Source organism: Lissotriton helveticus, chromosome 1_1 (genome assembly GCF_964261635.1).
Source record: "Lissotriton helveticus chromosome 1_1, aLisHel1.1, whole genome shotgun sequence".
Lineage (NCBI taxonomy): Eukaryota > Metazoa > Chordata > Amphibia > Caudata > Salamandridae > Lissotriton > Lissotriton helveticus.
The window spans coordinates 1,641,667,421-1,641,688,420 of NC_136057.1; the positions used below are offsets into that span (position 1 = coordinate 1,641,667,421).

A 21,000-nucleotide genomic window follows, 5' to 3' on the forward strand; every position below is an offset into this window, starting at 1 on the left:
ACAACTCTACCTGGAAATTTCCTCTTCTAAAGACATCCATAGACTAAATGAAACACTAAAGGAGGTCCAACAATGGCTATCAAGCAACCATTTAAAGCTTAACCCGGACAAAACTGAACTACTTCTTATCTCGAACAAAGAAGAGAACCCACAAATGAACGAATGGCTAAGAGATATTGATGCTCTCAATGGGAACCTCTCCTTGGCTGACTTTGTCAAGTCATTAGGCATCACGCTAGACTCTAAACTTGATCTGTCCAAACACATCAAGATTTCGGCCAAGAGTGCCTTCCTTAACTTGAAACTGCTAAACAAAATTAAACCTTTCATTCCATCCAAAGATCTCAAACAAGCCACCCAAGCATTGGTTCTGTCAAGACTAGACTATGGAAATGCAATCCTCTCGGGAATTCCCAAAACTCACCTTGCTCCTCTGAAAACAACCCTCAACGTGGCAGCCAGAATGGTCACTGGAATAAAGAAATTCGATCACATTTCTCCGGCACTAAAAGAACTCAAGTTGCTACCTATAGATATGCGGGCGAACTTTAGAACAGCCTGCCTCACCCATAAAGCCCTTCAGAACAGGACTCTCAGAAGCTCTAACACCCTACTTCTTATCCCACTCAAAGCACGAAAATAAAAAACCACGGCCAGGTCCTTTGCCAGAAATGCTCCCAAAATATGGAACTCTATCCCCCCACATCAGAACTATACCTTATTTCCCGAAATTCAAAAGCCAACTCAAAATCCTTTTCCTCGACCGCTCCCTATCGAACAGATGGGAACCGCTTGGAGTGGTCAAAACACCTTGGCTCTCATCTTCGATGCAGTTGGCCATTTCTACTTGACTTGTATCCTGAACGCATTGCTGACTGTATTATTATTTGTTTTCTTTTGCACTGCTCTCTACTTGTTGTAACAACAAGGGGTGGTGATGGACAGAGTTTCTGAATTAAGCAGAATACTCTCACCCAGTCAAGAGATCAGGGCTAGATCCAACACCGTTTTTTAGCTCACTGCACCATCCCAGTTCAGAACCTGGCTATATGCAAATTAGTCTGTTCCTGTCCCAGTGCATGATGGGAACAGGGCAAACCAAACTACCAAGCCAATTCTTACACTGGGAAGGAAACAAGCTTCCGGGGACCGGTTTCTGGCATTTCAGCCGTCGTCGGCCCGGCTTGCTTGAATCCTGATGGTGCAATGAGCAAGGGACTCACATCTGAGTATACCCTTCCACGCTTAGGGTGGACAAAATATTTAACAACAAGGGGTGGTGATGGACAGAGTTTCTGAATTAAGCAGAATACTCTCACCCAGTCAAGAGATCAGGGCTAGATCCAACACCGTTTTTTAGCTCACTGCACCATCCCAGTTCAGAACCTGGCTATATGCAAATTAGTCTGTTCCTGTCCCAGTGCATGATGGGAACAGGGCAAACCAAACTACCAAGCCAATTCTTACACTGGGAAGGAAACAAGCTTCCGGGGACCGGTTTCTGGCATTTCAGCCGTCGTCGGCCCGGCTTGCTTGAATCCTGATGGTGCAATGAGCAAGGGACTCACATCTGAGTATACCCTTCCACGCTTAGGGTGGACAAAATATTTAACAACAAGGGGTGGTGATGGACAGAGTTTCTGAATTAAGCAGAATACTCTCACCCAGTCAAGAGATCAGGGCTAGATCCAACACCGTTTTTTAGCTCACTGCACCATCCCAGTTCAGAACCTGGCTATATGCAAATTAGTCTGTTCCTGTCCCAGTGCATGATGGGAACAGGGCAAACCAAACTACCAAGCCAATTCTTACACTGGGAAGGAAACAAGCTTCCGGGGACCGGTTTCTGGCATTTCAGCCGTCGTCGGCCCGGCTTGCTTGAATCCTGATGGTGCAATGAGCAAGGGACTCACATCTGAGTATACCCTTCCACGCTTAGGGTGGACAAAATATTTAACAACAAGGGGTGGTGATGGACAGAGTTTCTGAATTAAGCAGAATACTCTCACCCAGTCAAGAGATCAGGGCTAGATCCAACACCGTTTTTTAGCTCACTGCACCATCCCAGTTCAGAACCTGGCTATATGCAAATTAGTCTGTTCCTGTCCCAGTGCATGATGGGAACAGGGCAAACCAAACTACCAAGCCAATTCTTACACTGGGAAGGAAACAAGCTTCCGGGGACCGGTTTCTGGCATTTCAGCCGTCGTCGGCCCGGCTTGCTTGAATCCTGATGATGCAATGAGCAAGGGACTCACATCTGAGTATACCCTTCCACGCTTAGGGTGGACAAAATATTTAACAACAAGGGGTGGTGATGGACAGAGTTTCTGAATTAAGCAGAATACTCTCACCCAGTCAAGAGATCAGGGCTAGATCCAACACCGTTTTTTAGCTCACTGCACCATCCCAGTTCAGAACCTGGCTATATGCAAATTAGTCAGTTCCTGTCCCAGTGCATGATGGGAACAGGGCAAACCAAACTACCAAGCCAATTCTTACACTGGGAAGGAAACAAGCTTCATCACCACCCCCTTTTCTGTATCGTTTTTGGCCACTATAGGTGTGGCAGGGTATACTCAGACATGAGTCCCTTTCTCACTGCTCCATCAGGATTCAAGCAAGCCGGGCCGAAGAGGCTGAAATGCCAGAAACCGGTCCCCGGTAGCTTGTCTCCTTTCTGGTGAAGAATTGGCTTGGTAGTTTGGTCTGCCCTGTTCCCATGATGCACTGGGCCAGGGACAGACTAATTTGCATATAGCCAGGTTCTGAGCTGGGATGGGGCAGTGAGATAAATAACGGTGATGGATCAAGCCCTGATCTTTGGACTGGGTAAGAGTGGTCTGCTTAATTCAGACACTCTGTTCATCACCACCCCCTTTTCTGTATCGTTTTTGGCCACTATAGGTGTGGCAGGGTATACTCAGACATGAGTCCCTTTCTCACTGCTCCATCAGGATTCAAGCAAGCCGGGCCGAAGAGGCTGAAATGCCAGAAACCGGTCCCCGGTAGCTTGTCTCCTTTCTGGTGAAGAATTGGCTTGGTAGTTTGGTCTGCCCTGTTCCCATGATGCACTGGGCCAGGGACAGACTAATTTGCATATAGCCAGGTTCTGAGCTGGGATGGGGCAGTGAGATAAATAACGGTGATGGATCAAGCCCTGATCTTTGGACTGGGTAAGAGTGGTCTGCTTAATTCAGACACTCTGTTCATCACCACCCCCTTTTCTGTATCGTTTTTGGCCACTATAGGTGTGGCAGGGTATACTCAGACATGAGTCCCTTTCTCACTGCTCCATCAGGATTCAAGCAAGCCGGGCCGAAGAGGCTGAAATGCCAGAAACCGGTCCCCGGTAGCTTGTCTCCTTTCTGGTGAAGAATTGGCTTGGTAGTTTGGTCTGCCCTGTTCCCATGATGCACTGGGCCAGGGACAGACTAATTTGCATATAGCCAGGTTCTGAGCTGGGATGGGGCAGTGAGATAAATAACGGTGATGGATCAAGCCCTGATCTTTGGACTGGGTAAGAGTGGTCTGCTTAATTCAGACACTCTGTTCATCACCACCCCCTTTTCTGTATCCTCTACTTGTTGTAAAGCGCTCCGATACCTTCCGGTCAGGCTAGCGCTATATAAAACTTCTTAAATAAATAAATCAATGTCAGATTTATGATCATTCCATTGGTGGATAACGAATGAGGAATGAGAAAACGGGTTCTATTATAATATCATCTCCCAACTTCTCATTCCAAAAGTACTGTCCCAGAAAGAGTATTTGTACTGCATAGAAATGCTGGAACTGAGAGAAGGTCACTTCCTTCTGGAAATCTTTGTAAAAGAACTGAAGGACACGTCTGGGTTAATTCAAGGGAACACAACAACAGATCATCCAAAGAAGAAGGAATACATTTGAAGACCTTCTCAAGGGAGGTTCAAACTCTACAGCATTGCTTGCAGCATCTCCACAGTACATCTCATATTCCAGGAGTACAGATTTGGCAAGCTAACACTTTAAGCACAATATTAGAAATTAAAGCATACGACATCCATATCAAAGTACTAGGTCAAGGCTTCCATCACTATGGAAATCATATGGATGAATTCCTAACTGTCATAACATCAGATGCCAAGACTTCGCTTATAGGTACATGCTTCTCCTGTAAATGATTGGACTCCAACAGTAACTATCAAACTAAAAAGTGTAGACAACAGTGTGGTTGCTTAAACCAGAACAGCCTCACTGACAGTAATGCATGTTGGTCCTCTTTAGATGAGCACAGACTCACCCATCTGTGACAACCTTAACATTGTGTTGTTTCATCTCTCAACTCTCTTATTGCTTATGTAGCACTTTAGATAAAATGGAGCCAGCTTTAACTTTTATATATAATAAGTAGCACTTAGCACTTAAGTAAAAAAGGGAACCAGCTGTTGCATTGAGTTAGTCAGACTTTAGCTGGGTTGTTATGTAGCTTTTGAGTGAATGTTGGTCTTGGGGCATTACTCATTATTTCGGACTCACTTATGAATTGGAGATTATCTGTGTTTCTGTTCGCCTCTTTTCTACTTTCTACCCTGCCCTCAATGTGGTTGTCCTCTGTCTTTCTCCCTTCCTCCAGTTCCTTCCAAAACAGAGTTCAAGAGTGGAGGCTTAACCAGGTCATGTGACCTGAAATCCCCCCACTCAAGCCAGACCTCCCTACCTTATTTAGTATCTTCCCTAAGGATATCATGCCTTGGCCTCCAGGTTAAGGAAGGAAGGTGATGGATGTGTTCCTGCTCCTGTGTCCCTGTTTAGGCCTGGTAGGGCCAAGAAAGGGTATGAGGCCAGAAACTATGCCACTCTTCCTCCATAAAATTACCTCCTGCCGAGGGAATCCCATCAAATGGCTTTTTTCCCACAGGTTCCAAACTGTATTCACTCACCAGTAGATTTTCCCCTCTGTGCTATTGAGTGCATCTATAGACAAAACATTTCAAATTACCTTCGGCAGGCCTTCTACTGTGGTGTCTGAAGACTATCCTGGGTTTCTATAAATCTACTCCTGGGTGAACCCCGAAAATGTACTACTTTGGTGTCAGTGATTTTTACAACACACCCCACCAACTTTGATCCTAGTTGGACCCTATAAACCTAAAGGGTGACATCAACTTTTCTTCTGGTCCTCTGCAGACCTTCTACTAAAATGCCTAACGTTTATCTTGCATACCTCCAAACTCGCTTCTGAGTGAAGCCCATCGATCTACTACTGTGTCTTTGGTATTGTTTACACTGCATCCAATAATTTGGGTTGTGGGTGGGCTCCAGAGACCCCATAAATCTGCTACTGCAAATGCTGTGATGTATCCCGATTTTCCATGATGTTGACTGCATCATCCACGTCTGGTACTTTTTAGGTTATTCTTGGGGCCCCAATTATGCTCATGGGTTATTGTAATAAATAGGTTGCAGGATACAGCAGGTATATTGAGAAGTCCTTTATTGAAGTACAAAGGAAGAGACAAGAGCTGACTCTTCACCATGGAGGCTACAAGCAACTGCAGTGGAATAGAACCTTACTTGAGAGCAAACATAGAACATAAACATGAGAGCATTCTGTTGTAGTACAGATAATGTAATGACATTTCATAAAGACTAGAACTAAAACCTAAGAGACTTATGTCCTACACATCTTCTTCCTTTCTAATGTTAATAAAAATGATAAAGCGTGATGTCGTCAGAACAACGTGGTGCTGTGAGAGGCTGGAAGAGATACTGACATTTCACTGAGTGGTGAAGTGCGTCAGAGCAGTGAGGACCAACAATCACTAAGCAACAAGCTTAAACGCCCGGTATACGTCACCTTCTGACATGCAGCTTCTCCGCTAGTACCCACAGGGATTCCACAACGTCATCAGAGTGAAGACAACAGCTCCATGAGAAGGATCTCTCTGTTCAACAACAGTGAGTTGAACACGCCAAGCTTCTTTCTTCACCAGTTGCGCCAATTCTAGGTTCCTTCGTTGTCAGACACCTTGAAAATGCTAACCTCTCTCCTCACTAGTGTGGGCGATGTCGAATTATGTCACAGTCGGCTGTTTGATAAGTTCTTTGCCACACTGTACCGGCTCTGATCACGACACCCTTCAGAGCTCGCCTCGGTTGAGCATGCCGATAATGCCAAGATGATTTTTGAAATGCACATAAATCGAGTGAACACCACTTTCTGTCCACTCTTGTCGTCGAGGGAATCCTACAGGATTTTACTTCCAAGTATCAGGAAAGAGACACTTCTTTTGAGGACGAGAATTATCAGGAAAGTACTGCTGGACTGCACGCTGGATTCTAAGTATCGTCACCAAGATGTAATAAATAGGTTGCAGGATACAGCAGGTATATTGAGAAGTATTTTATTGAAGTACAAAGGAAGTGAAAAGAGCAGACTCTTAACCATGGAGACTACAAGCAACTGCCGTGGAATAGAAACCCTACTTGAGAGCAAACATAGAACATAAACATGAGAGCATTCTGTTGTAGTACAGATAATGTAATGGCATTCCATAAAGACTAGAACTAAAACCTAAGAGACTTATGTACTACACATATCACCAGAGATCTACTACTGTGGTGTCAGTGGAAGCCCAACCCAACTTTGGGGCAGACTTCATAAATACATATACATATTAAAGGAATCAGATCAATACCTAGGACCTCCAGCGCACCCAAGCCTGGTTGCTAAGCTTACTCTACTCCATACTAAATACCTACCAGCAAAAACCCTGCATATTAAAACTTAGAGGCTCCAGAAAGGTGTCACTGCCTGCCCCATCATAGCAAATCTTTACTACATGTGCCTCTCGCATTTCTATCAAACCCAATGAAGTAACTAATTTGCACTCACAAGTGAATCTAAGGACCTTTATCAAGACCTCACTCATTCCCTCAGCTACTTACCGGCAACAAACGGAGCAACAACTAGAACAATCTTTAGACCATTCACTGGAACAACCAACTAAAACGTAGCCAACTAAGGCATAGCAACCCGTTATGGTTTCTCCATCACTCCTTAAAAGCACTCTTCCATGCTACACCTACTTTCAATATCCCACTGGCAGCCATACTATGCAGAGAGTTCACATGAGTGCCCAACAGAATGGCCAATTACCCCCTGATTAACTAAACAAACTGATCTGAAAATGGCAATAAAAAAGCAGATGCTAGAACAGCAGCAAAAACATACCCCCCTAAATCCATTAATCAGATGAGAGGAGCCAAAAACCCTATCCCCGCAGCAACATCGATATGAGGATTCAGAGAAAAACATACCTACCTATATTCTAAGTAAGCACCATGAAATATCAGATTAGAGAACCTGATCTCATCCTGATCAAAGTGCCAAAGACCAAATTTAATTTTTCATGCACAAGAAGTCAAGATTGCCTACTTCCTTTACATGGAGAGCAAGTTTTAGTATCACTTAACCAAAGATAGGTCACTACTCTTACCTGTCATTTGTCATATTAATGCATGATTACTAAAGAGAAATCGCCTCTGTGATCTGCTATTGATCTTAACTCAGACCTTTTCTTCATCACACAAACTTGGCTAAATCATGGTGCTTCTTCCATACTTCGAGGCAATCTACCTCTCTACAGAAATCAACCAAATGTGAGGAATATTGGGGGATAGCAGTGATACACAAAAATACCCTAACCTCCTCATCATTAAAGATTACATACTCTCTGAATGCGAATCAATCCTTGGGTGCCACTCATCTTTATTTTCTTATCCTGCCAACTTTTTTTTATGTGCGTGGACATCCAGTAAGCAACTAAAATATTGCACATAGTGTTCTGGACTCAATGATACACATTACAATGAACCGTCCAAATCTATGTTACTTAGGTGATCTCAACAATAGGTGGCTCATAACCAATACAAAGGCAGACCTCATGCTTACTCACTAACATTGTAACCCTTGGTTTTTGTCAGTTGGTAACAGGAACTACCTCAGGAGGCCACACTCGGAATCCTATTTTCATCCCAATGTGGCCAATCACCCAAACTTTAAAGAAACCCACTACATGGAGCGACTACCACATCATTCATTTCAATCTCAATCTGCCCATGAAATTCCAGTTGTCAGCCGACCTCACCACAAGCATATCAACTAGACTAGGAAGAACATAAGCTCTGAAGCATGCCTGATACATATAGACTGGACACAGGTATGCAGTTTCTTCTTAAGTTTATTCCACCAAGAATCCCATCCATCAACCAGCAGTTCTTAACATCAACTGCCCAGGTTTACTTACAAAACACTTCATAGATTCTCATGACACAGGTCTATGACTCATACAACATTCTGTAAATGACATACTACAGTTCCATGGCTAATCACATATTAAAAAGAGAAAACAGTACACGACACACCTCCCTTCTTTACCAAAACAAAATAAAACAGAAATATTCATACATAATCAGAAAGATAAGATGGTCGTTTGCACATCCTAGATGAGCTACGAATTTCCCCTTTTCCACCAACCTGCGGAGTTGCACCACTCAAGTTTTCAATAAGGTCATGGCTAATCATTCCTTTGACTACAACAACTCTATTGAGGTTCCAAATGCGATGGTCTTGAGTCTTTATCGCATTTTTAAACTCTCTGATCACTTTAAACACTCTGATCACTTTAATTGGTTTCATAAATTTTGAAGCAGAATTACCCATCAGATCTGGACGTTTTATCATTACAACATCACCAACAGTTACTTTGGTAGTTTTTACAGCCTTTTTCGCATCAAAGTAACTTTTCCTCATTTTAGCCAACTCCTCTTCCCTCTTCTGAATCTCAAGGACATCACATGTACTCTCCTTCCCATTACTTAATTCATACTTGTTTACCCATGCAGGTTCTACATTTGTATTTGGAACTCTACCTCTGAAGATTAAGAAATGTGTCTTCCCAGTCGTAGAATGAGGAGACAACCTGTATTCTTCTATTTTCTTTATTACTTCAGACTTCCAATTTAAAGAAAGAGACTTTGCTAAAGCAATAGTTTCTTTGGTCACTCTGTTAAATCCCTCTACCATTCCGTTGGCCTCTGGATGATAGAGAGAACATGTTTTATGAACAATTCCTTTAGAAAAGAGAACATTTTTCATCTCCTCAGAGACAAGCTGAACCTCATTGTCAGTTAATAGGGATTCAGGAATCCCTTGTTTTGAAAATAAATCCTTTAAACATTGAATAATAGGGTTAGAAACGATAATTGGTAAGAAGAAAATTTCTGGCCATCGTGAAAACATGTCCATTACAACCAATATAAAAGTTTGTGAACCATTGCCATGAATAGGACCCAAAATATCTAGAACTATATCTTGCCAAGGACTAGAAGGATGTCTTCTTAAAACCATCGGCTGAACGTGTGTACACTTGGATTTACCACTTAGTGAACATGGAATGCAATCACGCAACATCCGTTCAATCTACCTATCCATTCCTGGACACCAATATGTCATGCGTAATCTCTCCTTACATTTAGTTAAACCAGTATGTGACGAATGAACCAAATCAATTAGCTCCTTCCTAAGGCTGCTTGAAGGAATTATCCTCGTACCACGAAACAATATTCCTTTGTCAACAGATAATTCATTACACAATGGCCAAAAGTTCTTACAAGAATCTGATACTTCCTTATTACTAATCCAACCTTTCCTAATAAGTTTCATGACTTAATTTAAAGGGACATTTTGAGCCATTTCATCACACCACCTTTTTTCAGATATTACTTCTTGATCAATCACACAAACCCATTCTTCAGCATCTTCTAAATATTCTTCAGATCCAATTTTAGGTATAAGACGTGACAATACATCTGCTACCTTTTTCTCTAAACCTGGGATATATTTTATGACAAAATTGTATTCCTGCAGACCTATCACCCACTTAGTTATCATACTTGTGATTGAATCAAGGCCCTGTTTACTAAATATTTCAATCAAAGGTTTATGGTCAGTACGTACTTCAAAGTCAATTCCCCAATGAAATTTCTTTAATTTTTTTATGGCCCAAGATACAGCGAGGGATTCTCTCTCCACCACTGAATATCTAGTTTCAGGGTCTTTGAGACTGTGTGATAAAAACATTATTGTTTGCATACCTTTAGGACTATGTTGTTACAAGACTGCACCCAACCCTTTTTCGCTGTGATGAGTACAGGTTTAGACTTTGGGTTAAAACTACTAAGAGAAGGTGCAGTCTTAAGTTTCTCTTTGATATCAATAAACTCTCTCTCACAACAGTTTGACCATTCAAAATCAATTCCTTTCTTTAGTAAATACCTCATATTGACAGTACAATCTGCAAAATTTTCCACAAATTTGTTATAATATTCTACTACACCTAAGTACTTCATAGGTTCAGTCTTACATGAAGGATAACTCATTTCTTGTATAGTATTAACTAAATACGACTTTGGTTTAACACCTTCACTAGTAATATTGTGACCTAAGTAATTTATTGAGTCAGTTCTAAATTTGCACTTTTCTGCTTCAATGGTCAAGTTGTGATTACACAATTTCTCCAAAGCTAACCTTAAACGTGCATCATGCTGACTGACATCATCACCATATATCAAAATATGATCTTGATACACATATACACCTGGGAGACCATGAAGAATGTTCTCCATAACTCTCTGGAAAACCGAAGAGGCTGATTCTAAGCCAAAAGGCATACGTTTGAATCTATAAGTACCAAAAGGCGTAATGAAGGAAGTAAAGTCTCTATACGACTCTTCTAACTCTATTTGGTGGTATGCTGAGGTAAGGTCTATTGTACTAAAGACTTTAGCACCACCTAACAAAGCTAATAATTAATTTATGTTTGGTAATGGATATTTACCAACTCCTACACATTTATTTAATTGTCTCAAGTCGATGCAGAGCCTCAGATCCCCATTAGATTTGCGAGTTGCTACAACTGGGGCCAACCATTCAGTGCCCTCAACATCCTCTATGATTCCCCAATCTTTAAGTTTCTCAATTTCCTTCCTCATGTCATCTCTCAAAGAAAAAGGAACGGTTCTTACTTTGCAACAAACCAGAGTAGCGTATTTTCTAAGTACAATTTTATGCTTGTACACTCTGTGGCAACCTAAGTCTTTTCTGAAAACTTTTGGATAATCTCTCTTGAGCTCTGAAATAAAACTATTATCACCACTTTTTTCAAGAATCAAATTAACATCATTTTTAAGTTGAATGGAAGATTCAGCATTTGGGTCAAGGTATACCCCAAGATCACCTTGATGGATCCAGCTAATGATGCTGCCTCCTTTTTTTCAAACCTACATTTTCCCTGAAACTAGTCTACCTTTATACTCTATAAGACCTACAAAATAACCATGAAGACTAATAGGTTCTCCGCCATAGGCTAAAGGCCTAATATCAGGTTTCAAGAGTGTTACCTTCCCTTTAAAGTTCTCCAAATAGAATCCACACGAGACAATCGTTATTTTAGCACCTGAGTCAAATAATACCTTAGTGCTTGATCCTTCAACCAAAATATTGTCACAAGGACATTTTTTCCTTTTTTCTCCACTCACTACTTGTACGACAATCTGTCTGCACTCATACACATCCGTCCCCGATTCACCATTTTCTCTATTGTATATCTCAACTTCCTTAACTTTGGATATGAGCCCACTCTAACACAATGATGCCAAGTGACCCTTCTTTTTACATTTAGAACATGTTTGACCCAAAGCAGGACATTTCTTGTCTTTAGCCAAGTGTCCTGTCTTACCACATCTGTAACATTTTGCGTTCATCCACTTATCATTCAATCTTCCACTATTCGTTATAGCACCATTATGCTTATCCTTAAGAATAACATTTGTTTTACCCTTGTTTTTGATTTCTTGAATTTTGTACACTTTCTCAGAATCTTTTTTTAACACAGCAACACACTGTAATGAGTGTTCAATCCTCTTAGCAACACTGAGAACTTCATCGAGCGTAGGCTCATCACGTAGCCACAATTCCTCTCTGACCTTTTCCATATTGCATCCAAACATGTACTGATCACGTATACGTTCATCGGTGAGATTGTCACATTTGCACGAGGATGCAAGCTTCCTCAAACAAGTTACACACCCATCTACAGTTTCATCATCACCTTGCATTCTTTTAGCAAATTTGTAACGATCCAAAATAGTGCTCACCTTCGGTAAATAGTGCTTATCTAATTTCTTGATGAATATTTCATAGTCATTGAGTCCATTAGCTTCCTCTGCAGACAGCTCTGGTAAGTGGTCAAATACATCCTGTCCCTCTGACCCTAAACAGTGTAATTATAATGAAGATTTCCTTTCCGCGCTAAGTGAGGGTCCTTAAACCCTAGCGTATATTCAAAGACTACTTTCCATTTTTTCCACTGAATGGGAGGGTCACCTGAAGTACTAAGAAAGAAAGGTGCAGCAGTAACGTTTTGCATGTTCACTTCTCAAATATTCCCTTTATTTCCTCCCTTTTTTTAATAGATGAGACTACTGTGCCCCTACTTTTAGTATAAAAGTGTAGAACCAGATATAAACATGTTGCCAATTTTAATGCATAACCCACTTGCCTATACTTTAGAAGTTGTAATTTATATTATATTTGTGTAAAAAGGAAAATTATTTACACACTAGCTGCCAAATCAAATATAAACATTGTAAATGCAAGAAATGACCATGCTGTGCGCATCAGCGCAGAATAATACACTGTATAAAAAATATTAACGTCCTAGAGCTGTGCGCGTCAGCTCTTTGAATGCTGTGCGCATCAGCGCAGGATTGTCAATGAAAGAAATACCTGATAAACTTTCCAGCGGTGCGCATCAGCGTATTACATGCCGTGCGCATCAATGATGACAAACTTTCCAGCTGTGCGCATCAGCGTATTAAATGCCATGCGCGTCAATGAATAGTGTCAATGAATATGCCTCAGATTCTCATTAACTAATCCAGATGAATGATGAATGCTGTGCCCGCATAGTAAAAGTAGATAAATAAATGAAGAAGGTTTTGTGCTGTGCGCATTAGCGTACCAATGCCATGCGCAGTGAGGGCTATGAGTGCTGTGCGCATCAGCTTACAAATGCCATGCGCAATGATTATATACACATCAGCTCCCAAGCAAAGATGGCCGCCCCGCTTCCCTACAAAGTGATGTATGTATCCCGCGCAACAACGCAGCTTAGGAACACCAGCTTGACAGGAGGGAATGGCGAACACAAGCAGAAGCCCTCAGCGCTCAGGATTCGATACAAACTTGAACGTCAACACAGGTAAAGTTAAAGTTTACATTCAATTGATTAACGATGTGAACCCATAACACACGATGTTTTCCACACTTTGCGCTTTCCAAGAGATCCAAAGGAAACATCTCTTCAGACGAATGCAGCAATAGTCAGTAACTCAACGATTACCAACGAAGTCTAGTTCAGAAATGTCTGGGAACAAGTGCACGGTAAAGTTCACCACAACACTCGCTGTCATCAATTATCAAGCGCTTAATGCAGTGCTCCGATCTCTGAACTATACGTCAATCCTTTCTCTAAAAAGTAATCAAGCGCTTCCTCTCTGTCGCTAGCGCTTTATGAAATGGCAGTTTATAAACACTTCCTGCTTACTGCTAGCGATTGGCCAAAATTGCAAGCGTTTCAAGAAGTATCTCACCAAAGTCATTACATCATTGAAATAAGAAAAGGATGAGCCTGCATCGATAGGAGCCAAACATCAACAAGAAGCAATTAGGGCAATAAGGCTACATATGCGGCAAAGCTCCCAATACTCTATTATGAATTCATACACCATTTGAGAAACTTCTTTACCTTCCAAATAACATTTATTGATCCTTATTAATTTACGAAGAAACATCACTTAAGATAGAATATACCTGAAGTTAGAAATATCCTTAGATGATACATTTTTTACTTTAAAAAAATAAAGATATCTCTCACCAATCCTCTGTGTTGAGAGTCTCAGTGTTCATCCTGCCGACTACGCCAGTGAAGCATGCCTGATACATAAAGACTGGACACAGGTATGCAGTTTCTTCTTAAGTTTATTCCACCAAGAATCCCATCCATCAACCAGCAGGTCTTAACATCAACTGCCCAGGTTTACTTACAAAACACTTAATAGAATCTCATGACACAGGTCTATGACTCATACAACATTCTGTAAATGACATACTACTGTTCCATGGCTAATCACATATTAAGAAGAGAAGGCAGAATACCACAAGCTCCTTTTAATCTGAAGGTATCACCTCTCTCCCCCCTTGTACCTAGCGATGTCATAAAATCGTTCTACCAAGGGTGCAGGATATTTTGATATTGTGCTAGCCCTTACAACAACGTGGCTCACAGATTGAAGGCTGGATGGTTACATTTGGATGTAAATATTTAAAAATGAAAAGCAGATTCCTTTGTAAGGCAACAGATGAATATGCACGGTGCCAGTCATGTAAAACAGCTTCGGAGGCAGTACAGTACAGAAGGTACACAGCTTCAATCAAAAAAGCAGCGAGATCGTACTACTCTGTTAGTAATGAGTACTGTGCACTTGTTCAACCTACAAAGCCCCATCCCATTGCAAGCAGTGTGTAATCGCTTACCCACAGAGCCTGGTTACATGGGCAGACAAGACATCAGTCTGTAGCAGTGGCAAAGAGCACCTTGGAGAAGTTGGCCATTATGACAAGTAGCAGTGCACTCAGCTAGAGACTCAAAGAAACACCAACAGAATCCAAACAGATGGAAGCCACAGTCAAGTACACCCTGCCTTTATGATGCAGGTCACATAGTTGGGGCCCTGACCTTTCTCTTACACACCCAGCTACTGGTAGTGAACCAAATGTTTATTCAGGGAAAGCCTTTAAAAGGTAGAGCTACAGAAAGTCAGTATCAGAGAAACGTCCTTAATATGAGATTCGACCTGTTGACCAGAGCTATTCCTGCTTTCCTGCCTTGACATCTTAGGTATTTAGACTTTTCACCTTTTCCTGTTCCTGCCTCTTCATAGCCACTCATGAGGGCTCCTCATTCTAAAGCTGCCAGAAGCGGGCGTATGGCCAATGCATTTCGAATGCTACATGCCCAACAAAAGAGTTCTTCAAAATAGATACAAATTTTTAAAAACCTAGGGAGTACTTTGATTAATTTAAAACACTCTGAGAAACTCCAAGGCACTCTAGCAAAAGGATTCATTGAACAATCTGATGACCTTAAATCTCACTTCCTTGTAAAAACAAGCAAAACAACTGTGCAATGCCAAACCAGAACAAAGCAGACCAATCGCATCACACCACAAAATTATGCTGCTTGAACCGGTTGACAGATAAATAAATCATGGATCTAATTAAGGGTATAAACACTGCAAACTCCCCTTTAGACCCTTTTCTGCTGCCACACTAGTGTGATAATTAACACCTCCTTATAAGCTGTGAAATTCACTAGTGACCAGAAAACATCTTATCAAACAAATGCTAAAGAAAAAAAGCACTGTACCAAGTTGAACCAGCAAACTAGACAAATAACGAATGAGCCATCCTTAGGTAAACTCATCAAAAATACAGTGTCCTCACAGGTCTCAATCTTCATCAAAAAGAGCACATTTCTATCTGACAGACAGGATTCAGACCTGGAAGAAGAATTGAATCAGCACTAATCTCCATTTAGAATAACCGGAAGAACCCTCTAGATGCTAATTGATTCCCCACCCTGCTCCTATTCAAATTGTCATTGGTGTTAGAAACTGCAGACTACCAACTATGAGCTCAAAGTCTAATCAAGACAGGGATCTAGGACATATTCCTTAGATGAATAAATTAAAACTCAAAATTGTCACATTAGCTCATTAAAAATCCTCGCTTTTCAATTGTTCGAATAACATCCCATTGGTTAATGTGCTAGAGGTCTCAAAAAATACCCCTATCTAGTTCAGTGTATACTTATCCTCTATTCCTGATCTATTGAATACCTTCAGCCTTACCTGCTGTACTTATGCTGATGACACTAAGCGCATTCTAAAACGTAAAAGACTTATAGAGATCAAGATAGCAAGGCTTGGCAAAGGCCTACAGGAAGTGGAGGACAAATAATCTTAAACATAAAGCCTCCAATTTTAAAAAATACTCACCTCTAGATTCTGGCAGAGTCATGATCCTAAATTCCACAGGCCTCAGAAGACATAAACATACCCAAGAGCATCTACTGAGATGACAGAATCAGTGTGAACTTGAATTCCAATTTCTCTCCAAACCCAAATCAACAAAGTGATAAAAGGCCAATTTTACAAACTGAGAATACTTTTATGGATCTTCCCATACTTAGGTCTCTCTCACAGGATTCCAGCATCACTAGCTATTGTAGTGTCCCAATATTCAAAAAGGGTTTACATCAAGCTCTCAACTAATGTGCAAGCCACAAGAATACATAACTCTGCAGCCCGGCAAGTCACGTACCTGACCAGACAAGAATACATTAATACTGCACTGAATGCTCTTCACTGACCATCAGTTTTGGAAGAATATCCTTCAAAGCCTTCTTCATTGAATAACTGGTGGCCCATGTGATGGGGTCAATCATTCTGAAAATGGCTACAGCGAAATAAGAAAACCTATATTTAGAAAGCTTTAGAATATTTCTATTCCTGATATTCCAACTTAGAAAAAATTGTGTGGGTGGGCGTTCCTTCTCAGTACAGACATGCACACCCTGGAACAGTCCACGGAAGAGAATATGGACCATCAACAATTATTTAAACTTTTGAAAGAAATTAAGACCCTTCCTTGCCATTCCATATTTAAGATGCTCCGACATACCACTACACCAAGTCTCCTGGAGCAGGCTCTCCGAGTCTCTCACAACACTAAAACTCACTGCTAATGGCACTGTAGCCTACACCTTTCACCCTTCCTTGTACTAGAAGATTGGGCAACAACCATTTTGAGAGAGCTTTGGTGCCTAGCAAGAGTCAATAAAGTGCTATACAAATGTCTAGTTTCAGGAAAGTTGCAGCAAATTACCATGAAAAACAGATTTCCTATGTAGCTCACAAGACTGAATTCTGCACCACAATATACAGTGGCTGAGTTCGGGATCCTGGGTTCTGATTTCCTCATGTATAGAGATTTGAATTTTCCATCTAATAGTACAATCATTTGATATAAGTAAAATGTCCTTCCGACAGAATTTTAAATAAATGAAGATTGCTTCCTCTGCTATTTGTGGAGATCCATTGTCACAAAACTGTGACAAAAGAAATACTCAATCTGGCGTTTTTGTAAAAAAATAGCTTACAATTTTCTTCCACAAACATTCATTTGGTGGCTGTATGAAATATGAGCCATGGTATTTGTAAGTTCTCCTTTATGGGTACCATTTAACAAAATTCTTATGTCATTTGGTTTTTCTAAAGAAATGTCTGTTTCTGCAGTTGTTTCATTGTGAAGACTTTCACCTTGATTTTGGTATGGTTGTGCTGTGGACAAAATGCAAATAAATAAATGCTTCCCTGTCTTAGTGATATATTTTCTAGAGTGTTGAAGAATGGTTTTCTTCCAAGCAGTGATTCTGATCTCCCAGGGCATACTGAACACGGTCTTGTTGTGGCTTTTGAACCCATTCACAAATCAAGTTTGCAGCAGTTTTATTGGAATTTAAGTGTCCTGTGGCATGCGCATTAGCACATAAGGTTAGTCAGGCACAAGTGTGTGCTGCAATGAACCTAGCGCAAAACTTCACAGGAATAACGTTGTTTTGAGAACTCACCCATCTTTCTTTCTTCAAGTGAAACTGGTTTTCTATTAAATCGAAGGATATTTAAACTTTAAGTATGTTTCGATCTCGCTTCCAGGCTTTCCTTCTCAGGAATTTGCTCTCTTTATTGGTATTTATGATGTGAAAAGGGCCAAACAGTATTACATAGAGAACACAGAAGAGATTAGGACCGTTATTGGTTAGTTATAGCCCTACTTATACATGGTTGGCAACATCCAGACAGTCTGTAGTCCACTGTATTGAGTCCGGTATGATTATTTGTTCCCAAAGGACCTTCAAGTCCCATTCTTGAATGTCATGGGCCTAGTCTTCAAAGGGAAAGGTGGATGCTACAGATGTTCTTTGGAAAGTTTCTTTTATTGAGATTCATTGAGCAGACACCATTTTATATGCCTGAAGGACTGTACTGCTGAGGCTGTACCGCCAGATCAAGGGCCAGATGTAAGACAGTATTTAGCATGCACAAACGGGTTTGTGACCCGTTTGTGCATGCTGAAAACCTTTTAATAAATTGCGACTCGCAAAATATTGTTTGGCGACTCGCTATTAGGAAGGGGTGTTCCCTTCTTAATAGTGACCACAAAGCCAAGTACCAATGTTTTGCAACCGCAATTGTAAACCACTCGCAAGTTACCACCCTCTTTAAGATGGTGGTAATGGAGTCCCAAATGTGAAGGGGTTGCCAGAGAACCCCTTCCCCTTGGTGACTGGCTCTGAAAATATTTTTTAAGGGCAGGCAGTGGTCCCAGGGACCACTACCTGCCCTTAAAAAAATTAAACAAAAACGTTTCATTTTTCTTTTTTAAATGCATTCCTTTAAGGAAAACAGGCTGCATTTTTTTAAATAACTGCTTTATTGAAAAGCAGTCCCAGACATGGAGGCCTGCTGAGCCCAGCAGGCCACCATCCCTGGGAGGGCCATCCATTCCCAATGGGGTTGCAAATTGCGAGTAGCTCATTAATATTCGTGAGTCTCGCATTTTGTGTCCCCACTGGGAATCGCAATCAGTGTCTCTGACACTGTTGTACATTCTAAATTGCGACTCGCAATTTGCAACTCGCAATTGGGTGCAAATTGTGAATCGCAATTTGGATTGGTCGTACATCTGGCCCCAAGTGACCAAGTTGGCCAACTTTCTTACCTTAACCTATTTGGTTAATTGGCAGTGGCGTTGCTATTCAAGTCAGTGTTCATGAATATCATTGAAGATTCTGTTATGAAGAACAAAATAGACATATTTTTAACCTGAATTACAAGTTTACAAATTATGTTTATGCAGCACATTGGAATGCTGTAATCATGCTGAGAAGTCAGTGATGTTTTCTGAAGACATTAATCCGATATGGGTTATGAATATTCTTTTATAATATCTTAAATTCCCAGAAATTACAATAATGCATTTGTTGTATTGTGAATCCTGCCATTGACTTGCAGTTAAAAAACCTAAAGTTCCATGGCATGATCGCCTTAGAATTATTCAGAGTTTGAGTGGGTATTGCTGGGATTGTAAAATGTCAATAACCGCAGCAGCAAATTTGTTAAATTCACCAAGAGGCAATCTGATACAATGATGAATCCAAGGAATTCCAGACATAGTCATGAAGTATAACATTAGTAAGCGGTTTATTAGCTTAGATGGAGGATGGTAGTTACCAGATGGTAGTTCATTAGCTAAGTTGTTCATGCCCCACCAGGAGCAGCATCCTTGCTGCTCAGCCCACACTCTCCAACTGTCTCTCTCTCCACACAACCAGGCACTCCAACATTCCACTCACTCATCAGCATTCTAACATTCCACATACACATCACATTCATACTGGCAGAGCAGCAGGGGAAGGAAATCAAAGTATAACACAATCCCTGAAAACCTTTTCATGAGGAATTAAATTCCTAGAGGCCTCTACAATTATTAACTGCATGCCACACACCAGTCACTTGCAGCTTGTTTAACTGATTTACTTTCACCCAACTCCATGATATTTATTTTGGAAACCTGAGAAGGACAAGTCGCCATCCCGAAACACATTGATTATGTACTTTTAGAGAGATGATGGCTACCAGTTTGTCTCTACCTGGATGAGTCGGAGGTGGGTTTAGTGCGGCCTTGCGTATTCTTCTCCCAGATACTGTTGGCCATCTCGTTGCCAATGGATGTTAGAACGAGAGTCAGTTCCAGGGGCCAGTCATCGAGGTCAAGTGACCGAACCCGTGAGAGATGGGTTCCCAGGTTTCTGTGAATTCCGGAGCATTCAATGCAGATCAAGGCACCCAAGTTTAAGCTTGCCCAGGTTGGATCTAGGTGGTAGAAAAAGAGCACAGAGTTTTTCATTTGTTAATTCCACAGGGAGTGTAACATGCAACACCTGTTTGATGCAGAGATACCAAAGAGTGAGTAAGTAAACACAAGAGATAGACATTCTTTAAACCATATTTTTTATATGTTTTATTAATGTACCTTCTTTTCAATTATATATGTTTACATACGTCAGACTGCATTATACAAGCACAGCATTATTATATTGGTTCACGTTTACAACAGATACCAATGTTGTCTGAAATTTGTTGACACCAAATTTCCACAGTCAGCTTTTTCCTCCTCCCCAGATGTATCACAAGCTTATTCTTATCTGCCGGCTCACTTGTCAGTGGTAGAAGTGGGCAGGATCGGAAGGGCACGGCATCACCCTCTTTTTTTAATTTAACACAGTCTATTCCCCAATTTTTTAAATTTAAAAATACATCCCAGGACGGCAGGAATGGTCCGAAAGTAAAAAATATTGCATGATCATCCAGCCCTGTCTGGTGCACATCAAGGAAGGCGTATGCAGATGCCACGACTTCTTCCCCCTTCCCCCTTCCCCTCAGTATCTGGAGGAAGGGGCCTGCCCAGCAACACTGTAGTAGCTGTCAGTCTTAGGAAAGCACAGAAAACATCTACCTTTGATGGCTGTGCTGTTGCAGCATGATTTACACCTCATTTAGTGAGGCCCCTACCTGCTTGCCCCCACTGTGACCAATACAATGGTCACACTAGGATGCATTTTCGGCACTGCCCTTGACCTCATCTGTCCTTTATTTTCGGGCTCACCAAGACTGACCATGCCACAAGGAAAGGAAGAGCACTCCAGTGTAGAATTCCTGGCAGACCTTACCCAAACCTTGGCACTTTAAAAAAATAAATAACTGTAGAAA

The 21,000-nt window shown here is 41.2% G+C and overlaps 1 protein-coding gene across 2 annotated transcripts in view; it reads right to left on the reverse strand.

The window, feature by feature from the left end:
- The window catches only part of AGAP2 (ArfGAP with GTPase domain, ankyrin repeat and PH domain 2), a 1,117,996-nt gene that overhangs the window by 65,294 nt on the left and 1,031,702 nt on the right, over positions 1-21,000 (reverse strand). For both annotated transcript variants that reach the window (XM_078688707.1, XM_078688698.1), the window contains one exon: positions 19,881-20,103. In XM_078688707.1, coding sequence (XP_078544833.1) covers positions 19,881-20,103 — 223 coding nt within the window. The remainder of the gene's footprint in view (positions 1-19,880; positions 20,104-21,000) is intronic.